Source organism: Candoia aspera, chromosome 1, assembly GCF_035149785.1.
Source record: "Candoia aspera isolate rCanAsp1 chromosome 1, rCanAsp1.hap2, whole genome shotgun sequence".
In the NCBI taxonomy this organism is placed as follows: Eukaryota; Metazoa; Chordata; class Lepidosauria; order Squamata; family Boidae; genus Candoia; species Candoia aspera.
The window spans coordinates 193,723,349-193,736,892 of record NC_086153.1 but is presented as its reverse complement, the minus strand read 5'-3'; the positions used below and the strand labels follow the sequence as shown (position 1 = coordinate 193,736,892).

Here is a 13,544-nt window from a genome sequence, read left to right as displayed (position 1 = left end):
TCATAGAAGCCTGGAGATGCTTTTGAACTGCTGCAGACTTTTCATGTGGAAGATGTGAGAAGTACAAAAAAGATAAACATGCAGTCAATGAACCATTCTATAAATGGTTGCCAAATCACCCTGCATTTCTCTCAATTACTGTTCTTTAAGGGATGAATCTAGACGTTCTCCAATTTCCTGAGAAAGACTGTGACCTCCACAACTGCAATGCTTGGTATTTTGCTCTCAGTGATACTCTGCTGATACCAAATGTCCAAAGTACAGGAAATGAACAGAATGAGAGGGGTGGAATAGGGTTCCTTAAGTAAAGGATTTTTTTAAGCTAAATGAGATCCTTTTCAAACTTTTCAGGCCACAGAATCTGTTACAAAAGTTCCCTGCACAGCTTCAGCAATAGAAAATTGGCTGTGTTCCAGGGTACTTTTTCTTTCTTTCTTTCTTTTGCCCTTGTTTCCTCCCAGAACTACAGCAAGTTCTCCTGCCTTAAGTGATCCCTAAACTATGTAGTGGTAGATTCTTTTTTCTAAACGATGTAGCAGCAGGCCAGTTCCAAAAACACAAAGTTAAACTTGCCTAGCTTGCAAATCTTCCCCAGTTAGTGGGAAAACATGCAAATATATTGACATTGATTTTCTCTCAGGCATTGTAAGGAAAGGTAAACAAGCTACCGCACAAATGTTCAGAATGCATTTTCTTATTACAGGTGTTTCTGCACAGCTCACCAGTACCAGGCTGAGGAGAAACACTTCAGTGGGGACACCATTTTGGATGGCTCCTGAGGTAGGTAATAGCTATAATTTGCTGTGTATGTTGCATATCTGGCTTTTTCAGCCCTGCTAGACGTGCTGCCTGAATTTTCTAAATCAGTGTTTCTCAAACTTGGCAACTTTAAGACAGCCAGGGATTTCTGGGACTTAACGTCCACGCATCTTAAAGTTGCCAAGTTTGAGAAACTCTGCTCTAAATCCTTTGAGGACTATGATGGTGGCCAGCCAGTGTTATAAACAAGAGAAATAAAAGTTTAGGACTTCCCTCGATTTATATGCCAGCTGTTTGAAGAATACTGGTTTTCAAGCAAATCTAGTTTAAGATTTATTTTATTTTATTTAAAGAACTTATATCTCATACAGTAATTTAATTCAGTCTTTAAATATATATTGTTCAAACTGAGGAGTATGTTGAATGTTACCATTTTTTCTACTTTCTCTTCACTTCATTTAATAATGAAATGTGACGTTCAAAGGTGGTAATAGCCATAACAGGGCTGCTGATAAAGAAAAGTGAGGCCAGAACTTCACATTTAAAAATAGATAGGCCTAAGAGGACAGAAGCTCAAAGATGCATAACGAATGTATTCAGGAGAAGTAGACTAGGCAGCAGTTGAGAGAAAATAAAAAGAAAAGTAGAGGTTGGAGGAGTGGAGTGGACAGAACAGTTGATTTGTGAAGGAAAGGTCTGAAAAGTACTTGGAAAATGAACAGAGTCCTGCTATAACCTGAGGAAATCCTGCAATGTTTGTTGTGGATCTCATGTGTTATTAATTTTATGTGTTAATGATACAGCCTGTGCAATTCTTTTCCCAATGCTTGATTTATGATACTTTTTATCTCAAACTTGTAAGGCAAAACTGGCAGGATAAGTGGTACCTCTCCCACCCCAGGGCTTGTGCTTGTTTTATCCTATGGAGAATAATGGCTGACTGGAGATTTACATCCAAGCCTCCTCAGTTGCTAACATCTGCTTTATTATTTGAGCCCTCTTTCTGTCTAGAGACAGAAGAGAAGGTTAAGAATGCCCTAACAACTGCAGAAAGCCTTTTGCTCTGTCATTAAAAATAATATTTTAAGCAGGGATTTATAATCTTTTCTTCTTAAAAGCAACCATTTTGTGGGCATGTGAAGCACTAAATAATTTAGTGGAAGGTTGATCAGTCTACAGCAGTGTTTCTCAACCTTGACAACTTTAAGACCTGTGGACTTCAACTCCCTGAATTCCCCAGCCAGCATGGCTGGCTGGGGAATTCTGGGAGTTGAAGTCCACAGGTCTTAAAGTTGCCAAGGTTGAGAAACACTGGTCTAAGTCTCTGGGTTGCAAATGATCTGAGCCCTGCTTTTGTGCAGCCTCCAGAGCTGCTGCTGATCACAGTTGCTGTACAGCAGTGATGTTGTTTAGATGCAGTGGCCATATAGTCCCTAAAATAGGCTCAACGCTGGAGGAAAAGAGAACATACCTCTCACAAGCCCCCAGAAAAACTGTCCACAAAATCCTGCTTTCACTTACTCTCCCCAGCTACCCAAGAAGTGATAAGTGAGGCTCCCACCACTGCATCTATTTATTTTTTTGTCTTTTGTCCCTTTTCTTTTTCTCTTTCTGGTATTATTTTGAAAGCAATTGAAAAATAAATAAAAATATGAATAAATACATAAAAAGTGAGGCCCCGACCACCACAAAGTTGTCCTTCTCTGCATTAACAGAAGATGAGAGTGTGATATGCCTTGTCCCTTTAGTATGAATCGAAACCCAAAGTGTCTTTACTGAAGGAAAAAAGTACAAGAGGTGTTGTGGTTAATGGGCTGCATTATGTGTGGGGAGACCCAGGTCCTAGCCTTTCTTCAGGCACAGGAGCCGGCTGGGTGACCTTGGGCCGGTCACTCTCTTTCAGCCCTAATCAGCATCAGCCTCTGGGACAAGCTGGCTGAAAAACAACCTCCACGCACACACACACCCCATTGCATCATGCATTGGTAAGTTTTGCTGTAAGAATTAGGCGAGTGTAGTGCAGAACAAACAGGCCCCACAATTAATCAGGACAAATGCTAAGAAGAACAACTAAACTGCCCTCCCCCCCTCACACAAAGTATGATTTTTAGTGAGCTAGGAGTTCTGCTATAAAAGCCAAAGCACTGTAATTGTAACAGATTTCCATTCATGCTCTCTAAATGCTACCTTCAAATATCAAATGTATATTTCACATAATTCTATCTGCTGAGCAACTTTAATTAAAGTGTTTTAAAATACATTTGAATAAGAAAAGCTGGCTCCTCGCAGAAATGACAGAACGATGTACTTGCAAATAGCAAGGTCAGTGTTCCTGTTTAAATGATTTGGCAATAAATATTGCACAGTATATATACTTACAGTATCTGAAAAAAAAGGGCCTGCTCCATACAGTCCTCTTTTCCCCCCTCAGCATCTCCTATTCACTGCTCAGTGGCCCTCAACATGGGGCTGAAGGTCAGCCCTAAGCTAATAGCTTTAGGTTTCTTTACTCCCTCTTTAGCTAACATTTGTTCTCTTAACTGGGATGGATATTTTATTCTATGTGGCAGTGCCATTTAAATAAGAGGAAGAGTTTGTGTCTGTTCAGTTCCAGGAAAATAATATTAAGATATAGAATATGGTTTAATGTTCAGATGTCTCAAAGGCATTTGAGAGCTCTTTGGATATAACTAGAGACTGGGGGGTATAGCAGTGAAAGAGGAAAGGGATGGATGCGTGTGTCTGTGTTTATATACATGCTTACTGATATCTCTCTGCTTTTCTAATAAACTCTCTTTTTCTTCAAATGCGATTATATATTAAATCCTAGTAGTGGGGATTGTGATGCCTAAGCAGTTAAGAGACACTGCTGAAGTATTCTCAAAAAGCATTGTAACCTTATAAAACTGTGAGCTTGCAGGAAGAAAGGGAAGACATGGAATATTTCTGTTACATATTCTGCTACATATTATTTGAATGATTTAAGTTTCTAAGTAGGTTTAGGAAGGATGCAAAATGTGGGAAAAAATATAGTTAATTTACTTCTTAATTTTATATATTGCCTTTCCTTGAAAAATAGCATTCAAATAAATTAACATACAATATAAAAAGATGTAGTTAAAATACAGAACAGTATTAAAATATAAAACTAAATAAAGTACAGCTTAATTAAAAAGAAAAAAGAAACAGTTTGTGCAGGTTAAAACAAGTAGGCTCGAAATGAAAAAACTCTATCTGAATAAAATTGTCTATGCCAGCTTCAGAAGGGCATCTTAGATAGAGCTAGCTTGGCCTCACTTATCAGGAAATTTATGAGATCAGTAACAATGTTTGAGAAAGTCATCTTTCGCAGTGTCATTAAGTATGTGTCCCACAGTGATAAGTTACAAAGAAGTATCTTAAATCTCTGGAGACTCATGTGATGTATTATTATTATTTTATTATTACTATTATTATTATATACATAACAAGGTGAAATCACAGCTGCCAGTTCTTTAGCTGGTGTTGGCTTTCATTTGCATTGAGTTCTCCCCAAGAACCTAGGATGTCATAATGTATCGGCGCAGTATATGTGCAGATCCAAACAGTGTGGCCTTTTGTAACTGACACATAGAACTTTGTCAATGCACAGATGATGATGATGATGATGATGATTTTCCTCTAGTTACGGAGGGTTGCATACCTAGCACTCCCTCCTTCCTCCAACTCTTCCTCACAGGCTCAATCTTATACCTTATAGTGCTGAGAGAGAATGACTGGCCCAAATTTTCCATGACTGAGTGTGGACTTGATCCTGGTTCTCCACAGGCCTGTTCAACATCTTAACCACTGTACTACTCGGACTCTCTGCCTTACTGGTCCCAACTCATATTGGGCTTTATAGATCACAACCAGTATTTGGAATTGTGTCTGGAAACACACCAGAAACGATGGAAACTTGTGCAGTAAAGGAGTTAACATGTGCTCCTTAACAGCCTAGTCCAGCTGCAACATTCTGAGCTGGCTGAAGACTCCAGTCCTTTCCAAAGGCAGACTCATGGAGATCACATCACAGCAGTCCAAACAGGATGTAATTAAGCAGGATATACAGTGGCAGAACTAACACACAGCATCCAGGAACAGGTTCCTTAGCCCCCCTGAATAACCATTCCAATTGATCCTCCCTTCCCTCCTCAGACTCCTAGTAGCTTAAACCTGACCAGCTAGGGCATTATTCATGACAACAGAAGTATGGAAAGCTCTTAACTCGCCTAGATCATGACCACTGCATGCACATACCCCTCTAGTATCAACTGGGTCAGACTCATTGTTTCTGGATCTTCACTGGCAGCCTCGACATAAGTTTTTTTTTAAATGTCACCTCTGTCCACTGAAAAGTTGCCAGTCATCCCCGCTGTAGCCCTGTTATAGCCTATCTTTGTTGCACTTAAGTCCAGCATTCCCCATACCATTGACCTACACTTGCAAATTTCATGGCTATGCCTGCAAGAAGTGCCTAGGTAGGACGCAGCTCCATTCGGCAGAGGCTGCCCTGAATGCACATAACAGTACTGTAATGACAAAATTTGGGGCCAGTCATACATAACACATTGTGGTGGGATAGTAGAGGCAATGGCCTCATCCAGCACAATTCAAACTTCGGTAGCTCTTTTCTAATCCTGACCTATATTGCTCATGGTTTGGTGCGCATTGCATGAATCATGTCATGTCATTAGAATGTTAGGAGTCCACCAATTAATAATGTTGCCTGACTTTTTTTTAATGATGTGGTTGACTGAATATGATTGAACATATACTGTACATATTATGTTGCTTGATGTCTGATATTTCAAAAGAAGGGAAAATGAAAAGCAATTGATTTTGCAGTGCCTAGTAAAATTAATTGAGACTTCTGAGTCACTGCCTTAAAGGAGTTTATTTACATGACTTCAGGGAGGTGACTTTATTGGGAGCAGATGTTTTGAGGAAGTGGTTATAGAAATTAAATATGAAAAAATATGCTAATATCTGCAGCAATCCTACCCCACCGTAATGATGAATAATTTTACAGCAGGGCAAGGATATAGTAGCATTCAGGGTCAGCAGATGACTCCAGAGCCTAATATTGTGAAATAGAGAGAAAATTATCCTTTTTCACTCTCTGTCTACCATATATACTTTTTCTACAACATGCTTATTTGAGCCAATAGGGCACGGTTAGTGTGTTGTAGGACCATCAAAAAGATTTAAAACAGCTAACTCTCAGATGGTTACATTTAGCTCTCAACAGATTCAATCCTGCATAGGGCTAAACTCACTCCAGTCAGTCTACCATGTCATGGGAATAGCAAAACCCAATCAACTGTCCTGTTTTGCATTTTTGAAAGTTTAGTTTGTTAAAATATACAGTCATAGATCAATCACACTGAAGTTTTAAAATATATTACACAGCATCCAATAAAAAACCAATTCATCCCTGCACTAGATACACCTGGGGAAGGAATCATGTCCAAAAATTTCTAATTGTCATACTGGCCTGTACAATATTTGGCTACAATTCTAGAGATTTCCTGAACCTGGTCATTTATTGGTAGCAGATGATTGCCACATGAGAGCAGTCTGTATAGACTGCAATTAGATGGGAGAATAACTATGCCCTCTAGAAATGGTAGACAGAATATTTCAGAAGCATGTATGCTACTGTCTGAATTTCATGGTCTAAGCAAATACACAAATACTCTTGGTAAGGAATACCACTGTATCTACCCAACAGTACCACTGAGGGGAGAACATCCAAATGTGCCAGTATGAAGGCCTTCCTGTGAGATGGGACTAATAGATGATACAGGTATTGGGGAATTGTAAAAGGGAGTGTGTGAGTTTATTGTAGCAGAGATGAGAAGTGTTGGTTCCATGTCTTTGTAAATCAAGATCTAAAATTCCCTGCCTGAGTCCTTTCCAGGCTTCATCCAGCCTAGCATGGATACAGACTGGAAGTGAGCTCACAGTGAGCCAGGTCATCCATTATTTGTTTCTTCCAAAAAAAGTAGTATCTGTCAGAACTAGTTGGGTTAGAAATTTGCCTTCCCAAATTCAATTAATTCAGCCGGCAGGTTCGTAATCAAGCCTTGACTGAGATACAACTGAATGGGAAACTCAGAGTAAGAAATTTAGATTGTAAAGCTTCTAAGGCATGGATGTCCTTGTATGTTCACACTTAACACTTTGACTTTAAAAAAATTAATTATGGCAGGCATGCAATTGTTACCCTTATGGGTTGAATATCTAATGATTGCTTTAGAGGATGTTTGAGCTCATAAAGAAAGTTTGAAAAGTGAAGCTTCCCAGATGACTGGAAATAGATGCCAAGGTATTTGAAAGCCTTGACCTGCTCAATTTTGTAGTTATTGATCTTATAGATATGGGGGTGTTTAGCAAGCTGTTTGGTGGATACAACCACTTTGGTTTCCATGTGACTGATTTCTAGCATTTTTGGTTGGCAGTAGGATTGCAGCCCTACTTGGCATCAGAGAAGATTACAGCATTGTCAGCGCATAACAGAATGGGGACTGGTTTACTGGCCAGAGAAAGGGGATGAAATTTGGCTTTGGTAAAGGCTTGAACAGTTTCATTGATTAGATGTTAAATAATAGAGAGCCCAGGATACATCCCTGTTTAATTCCCTTAGAAGATGGAATATGATCAGTCAGTTCTGCACTGTTTGAGCACTGGACCTGCATTGTAGTTCCTTCATGCAACATCATAACTGGTTGCAGAAGCTGGCAGTTGATGGAGGAAACAGTTTTTGCCACATCCTCTCACAAAGAATTAAATCAAATGCCACTTCCAGGTCTATGAAAACAGCATGGAGAACACCTCCAGGGGGGTTAGTATACTTCACAGAGTGGTGGTGCAGAGTGATATATGGATGAATAATAGACAGACTTGATCTAAAACTGGTTTGCCCCATAATTAAGATTCCTTTGAAAGCAGCATATTGGGTTAGTATTTTCATGGAGTTATCTACCATAATCCCGTGGTTTGCCTTTGCTGAACTGAAATTAATGCCCATTCTATATTTAAAAGCAATCCTCCTTCTGTCCCTCTTGATGTCATTAGTGAATTTGTCATCTAATTGCTCACTTCAACTCTTGATCAATCCAGATCTAATAACATTTATGTAAGGTCCCCAGTGTCCCTATTTCTCCACAATAATAAGTTGCCATTTGTTCCTATTTCCTGCTTTCTGTGTTTAACCAGTTCCCATTAACTTGTTTAAACCAGACCCTTTTTAACTTGTTTCTTATCCTGTGCTGATTGCAAAAATTGCTTAGAGTATTCAATGAAGACATTGAATACAAATTCCACAGAGAAGCTTTTAATGCTTTTGGAGCTAGATCCTACGTATACTGTGCAGATTCAACACTAACAAAGCACTCTGCATCTGTTGTTAACTCACTTATGTTTAAAGGGTCTAAATCACACTGCCGCCTCAGGTCTGTTTGGTGGCAATGGCTCTCCTCAGGGGCTACCCGAAGGATTTGGCATTTCCTGCCTACTCTGTGTTATTCTTCTGCCAGCAGACAGACAATATATTCAGGCAAGCTTTTGACACATGGGCTTGTTTGGCTGCTAACGTGTTTTGATGGAATATAGGTATTCATTTAATAAATAGCGAATAATCAAATTAAAAGCTGCTCTTCCCTTTTTGCTGAGTGCTAAGAGTCTAGCTCCATTTTGGTTCAAGTAGAGCTCTTTCTTTTGTACAGGGCCAGCTTATCCCCCACTGCCTAACCAATTTAAATCCTTCCACTTGATTTTTTTTTTCATTTCTGCATGAGGAACCTTCAGAGGTTTTGCCTGCCAGAGTTGGCCTTCTCTATGGAACAAGGAGCGGTTCAGAAAAAGCTGCTTTGCAGCTCCTGGTGAGGTCTGTGCAATGTTTTGGATTCAGTTTGGAAGTGGAGTTTTGGAACACATGAACAGAGCACCTCCCTGCAATTAAGCAGCCATGACAGTTTCCAACCATGCATTCGCTCTCCCATTCACTCCAAAACCTGAACCGAATCAGTATTGTTTGATACTGAATCTCCTAATCAGCCTTCTGTTTGGTTTCCCAGATCTCATGACAGCATGTACCCATATTCTACTGAGCCAACCCCAGCATTATCTCCCTTGTACTCTGGATGATATGTGCAACTTTTACACTAGGCAGGAAATGTATTTATTTGTTTGTTTTTTGTTTGAATATTCATCCTCCACTACCTTATGCTGACTTTTAGGCATCTCACAATAATGAAATATTACCCACAGAAAACATTGCTCTAAACCAGTGTTTCTCAAACTTGGCAAATTTAAGATGTGGGCACTTCAACTCCCAGAATTCCCCAGCCAGCCAGGGAATTCCATTTGAAGTCCCCATATCCTAAGCTGCCAAGTTTGAGAAGCACTGCTCTAAACTTCAAACATAAAACACAAGCCAGCAATGTACATGTCCACTGTAAATGACTTTTCTATTTAGCAATGAGGGACAAATTTAAGGAGAACTCCTGTATTTGGTCTATGGTTATAATTCTTATATTTTTCTGTTAGGCCTGGAGTGGTGTTATAATACTTTAAGTATATGAAAACAGTCACACATAATAAACCTATATAAGATGGTGATTCGATGTTGGGCAAAGGTAGGAATTAAGACATCCTCGAACTGAGCTTAATCCCGAGTCACTACACTGACCTGTCAGGGTTGTTTTCTTTAGCAACAGTATGTACCTTGTTTGCTATTGCCTTCTTGTGGATGCTTTTTCAACTTCTCAGTCTAGCCTACAGTCCTGTGGTTTCCTGGTGATCTCTAATTCAAGTGCTAAATAGAATTGATCCTATATATCATTTTCAGATCAGCCCAGGGTGGCTAGGTGCTGTGGCTCTGAGCAAATAAAGAGGGCTTTTGTTGATTCTCCCCACCCCTGTTCACTTCCTACATTAAACACCATTCATGTCTAGTTAGAGTTTAAAAGCAGAAAGCACACTGTAGTTTCTCTCCAACTCTTAATATTAAGAGCATCCTGGAAATTTTTATGGAAAAGCAAAAGATAGCATCTCTTCAGTCACTCAGTCAGTTCTACAGTACCCAGAAATTCATACAAACTAGAAATATGAAAATAGTTTTATTAGTATGTAAATGGTCTTTCTAGAACTTTTATTAATACATGCCATTTTTTGCCCACTGCAGTTGAGAGAATATATACAATGTTCCCTTGGTGCTATGAGTGAATTAAATTAAATTGATGAAAGCCAAGACTTTTTGACAAAGCATTTTATCTGGTTACTTTGGCTAGCTGTGCTGTTTTTCCCTAGTGCGAGGGTATGAGTTTAGTGTTGTCAGAGTTGATTGATTTTTAGCATAATGTACATTGTACATTATGATGTATGTCGATTCATTTTTTCCTTAAAGCTGCCATATCTCATCAGCTACTTGGCTATTAACATCATGAGCTTTCCTTCAGAAAACTTAGCTCTTTACACCCAGCTTCCTTCCAGTTTGATTGGCTCACATACAGAACAAATCTGTTCCCCTGTCATAGCATTCCATCTTCTATACTGTAGGCCTAGAGTATGTGGAATGCATATTCTTTACATTCTAGAGACCAATCCAGATCTTTATGATTCAGTATACTGCAAAAGATTTGAAGGAACATTTGTGCCGCTGTGTGCTCTCTGCACTTAGGAACTATTCTCCTTGAAATTTGGACCATGCAAAGTACCTATGTGCTCCATACTATGGGCCATCTGGCACCAGTCTCTTTTTGTTTTCGTATTAATCTATATGCTAATTTCCAATTTTCCCTCATCATTAACCATCAGTCCATGTAAGCCTTATTTTTATTGCCATGGCAGTACAGTAAGACATGTGTATATATACACATAGAAATTATATGATGACTTTTTGATCTTACATTAAATCACAGAAAGTGGTGTCTAAAAGTAAAATGTTGATTCCTATATTCAAACTGGTAGATTTTCCATAGATCTGGGATATTAAATTTATTGTAAGGATAAATCAGCTTTTCCTAAACAGGTGCCCCCCCAGATGTGTTGACCATCCTGCCTGAGAATTCTGAGGGCTTTTCCCCACTTACATCTAACCATGGCACAACCATGACCCTGAGAACATCTTTTTACTGCTGAGTCCCCAACACTGCCTTTATCTCATCCCCAGATCGGAGTGAGACAGGTTTAGGATGTCCTAGGATGTATCAGTGTTAAAATTAGTATTTTCCCCCTTATTCAAAAACCATCCAAGGGCAGCTTCAAGGAGTGTAAAATCAGTCAGGCTTCATCACCTATTACCTTGTATGGAAGATGGGTGGCTGTAGGGACTTGAATCACAAGCAGTAGAGGTAAGATAGGGATTGGCTATGGGGACAGCAAATTTCATGCTGATGTAGATTTCTGTCAGGTCAAGGTTGGGTGGAGAGTCTTTCAAGTTAACAGTGGAGAAAGGCCCTAAGAGTTAGAATCCTGATATTTATTGAGGACACAAGGTTGGGCAAGGCTGGTCTAAATGTTGGCTTGTGATTTTGTGTAATTTCTTTAACAAAAAACCTTTACAATCTCTCTGAGACTTAAATAGCCCCACTTTTCAACCTAGCAGACCTATCTCAACCAGTCCTGAGACTTGGGAAGCATTTTCTCCCTATGTGCTTCCCATTTCTTTCAAAGCATCTCCTTCTGAGAAGAGTCCAAGGTGATAACTGCTACATTAACAATTGCCTTTTCTAGAGTTGTGGAGTGCCTGTTGTGACAGCTTTTTGGTGCGAAGTGCTGACTTAACTATTTTCTCCTTTTTCCTTCCCAAACTGGAAGTCTTTTAAGCTGTAGTTATATTAATTTGTTTATGGCTTATTAATTAATTAGATTTGCTGTCCTCTTTTGGTTTCTTATAGATAGTTCTAATTATGCTTATCTGTCATACATGCTACTAGTGAATTCGAGTCTCTGTCTATAAATTATGTTTAGGTAAGGGAAAATGTTTCCCCAACTCATAAGAAAGAGACATCAGTAGGCTTAAGGAAATCCTGAAATTTGTAAAAGTACATTTAACAAAATGAAGTATTTTATGGATGGGGAAATCCCTGATATGGCATTCTCAATAGGCAGAGAATGAGGTGTGACTGTTGGGGGAAAATGTGGAAAACCACAGGAGAGGATCTAGAGTGGCATAGGCTGAAGAAGAGAGGTCTCAGTGTGTGGAGCAGGAGCATCTTGGTGTTTGTTGCAAATCCCATTTGCTAATGTTGGATTGGAAACTATAACTGCATGCTGTACCATGTGCCCTTTTCTGTTTCTTTTCGACGGAGAACATCATGTGAGAAAACCAAAACTTTATTGCCTATCTACATCCAGTTACAAAGGCAGTTTCTTCCAGGATAGTCTCTAAACAGTACAGAAGCTCCATCTGTATTGTGACTTCTTGAAATAACCCCAACTACACAATGAGAGAAAGAAGAGCCAAAATATAAAAATAAGGGCTATACCCTATTCTGCCTTCCCAGCTATGGGCATGGATATACCTTTCTCAGGGTAATTTTCCATACCTCTGCTGAAATGAAGCATCGTTCACAAAAGCTGACATCATAATAAATGTGTTCTTCAAAATGCAACAAGCCTTTTTGTTCTTTTTGTGTAACCAATTACTATAAGAGCACACTGGAGCTGGGATGCTAATAAATTCAAAATAATAATAATAATAATAATAATGAATACTTATAGAAGAGCCACATCTTTCTTATCCTTTGCATACATGCAGTAATAGGGATAGAAGACAATGACATTTTAAATGGAAATGTAATGAATAACTATGGAACATATTTCAGTTGCTCTAATCTCTTGTGATGTTCAGCATCGTGAATTTGATTCCTTGAGCCATATTCTGTGGGTGACATTAAATAGTAGGGCTGCTAGTTGAGCATTTAAGTTGCAACTATAATAAGAAAAATATGAATGGGTGCTGGTAATAAGGCAGTGGGCATGTGTATACTTCTTAGTTAATGGAGACATTACTGTCTCAAAGGTTAATGTGGCGTGTTCATTGTCTTTTATCTAACAGGTTATTGCTTGTGAACAACAATATGACTATTCTTATGATGCCCGTTGTGATGTGTGGTCTCTTGGGATCACAGCTATTGAACTTGGGGATGGAGATCCACCTTTGTTTGACATGCATCCTGTGAAGACCCTTTTTAAGATTCCAAGGTAGGACACTAGGTGGCTCTCTTGGCTTACTGGATCTTGCTTATGCTGACAACAGCAATTCAGCAGTGCATCATTACATCTTACATTATTTTAATTGGAAGATATGTGGAAATGAATGCTACTGTTGAGGGGGTCTGCATATAAATAGTGAGATTTTTTAGAATAAGAATATTCAGATTTTTGCTATTAACTTTTTTTTAAAGATGATTTGCTTATTTAGGTTTTATAAATCACACTGGCACTTCCCATTTCAGAAAAATTATTTGTTTCTCAATAAGGACAGATTATTCTCTAAAATACAATATTTTAATGGGTTATTTCTGAGAGGAGAATATTTGAATGGCTCAAACAGAAGCTGTTAAGTGTACCAGATCAGCAGCATCTATTGTTTCTATCTTGTTTCTATTATTTTCATACAGAAAATAAGATATTCTTTCTAACCATACTTGAAAGTACAAGGAACCTGCACTTTCATCCACAAGATTTGTTTAGTCTGTTTCTCCTGGCAGGAAGCAGGAGACAGGGTATTACCACTGTGAAGTATGAATTAATAG

General features: G+C 38.8%; 1 protein-coding gene across 1 annotated transcript in view; it reads left to right on the top strand.

Annotated features, from left to right (window-relative positions):
* MYO3B (myosin IIIB) overlaps positions 1-13,544 on the top strand; it is a 241,767-nt gene that overhangs the window by 18,615 nt on the left and 209,608 nt on the right. Inside the window, exons 5-6 of the mRNA XM_063305914.1 lie at positions 704-780; positions 12,845-12,990. Coding sequence (XP_063161984.1) covers positions 704-780; positions 12,845-12,990 — 223 coding nt within the window. The remainder of the gene's footprint in view (positions 1-703; positions 781-12,844; positions 12,991-13,544) is intronic.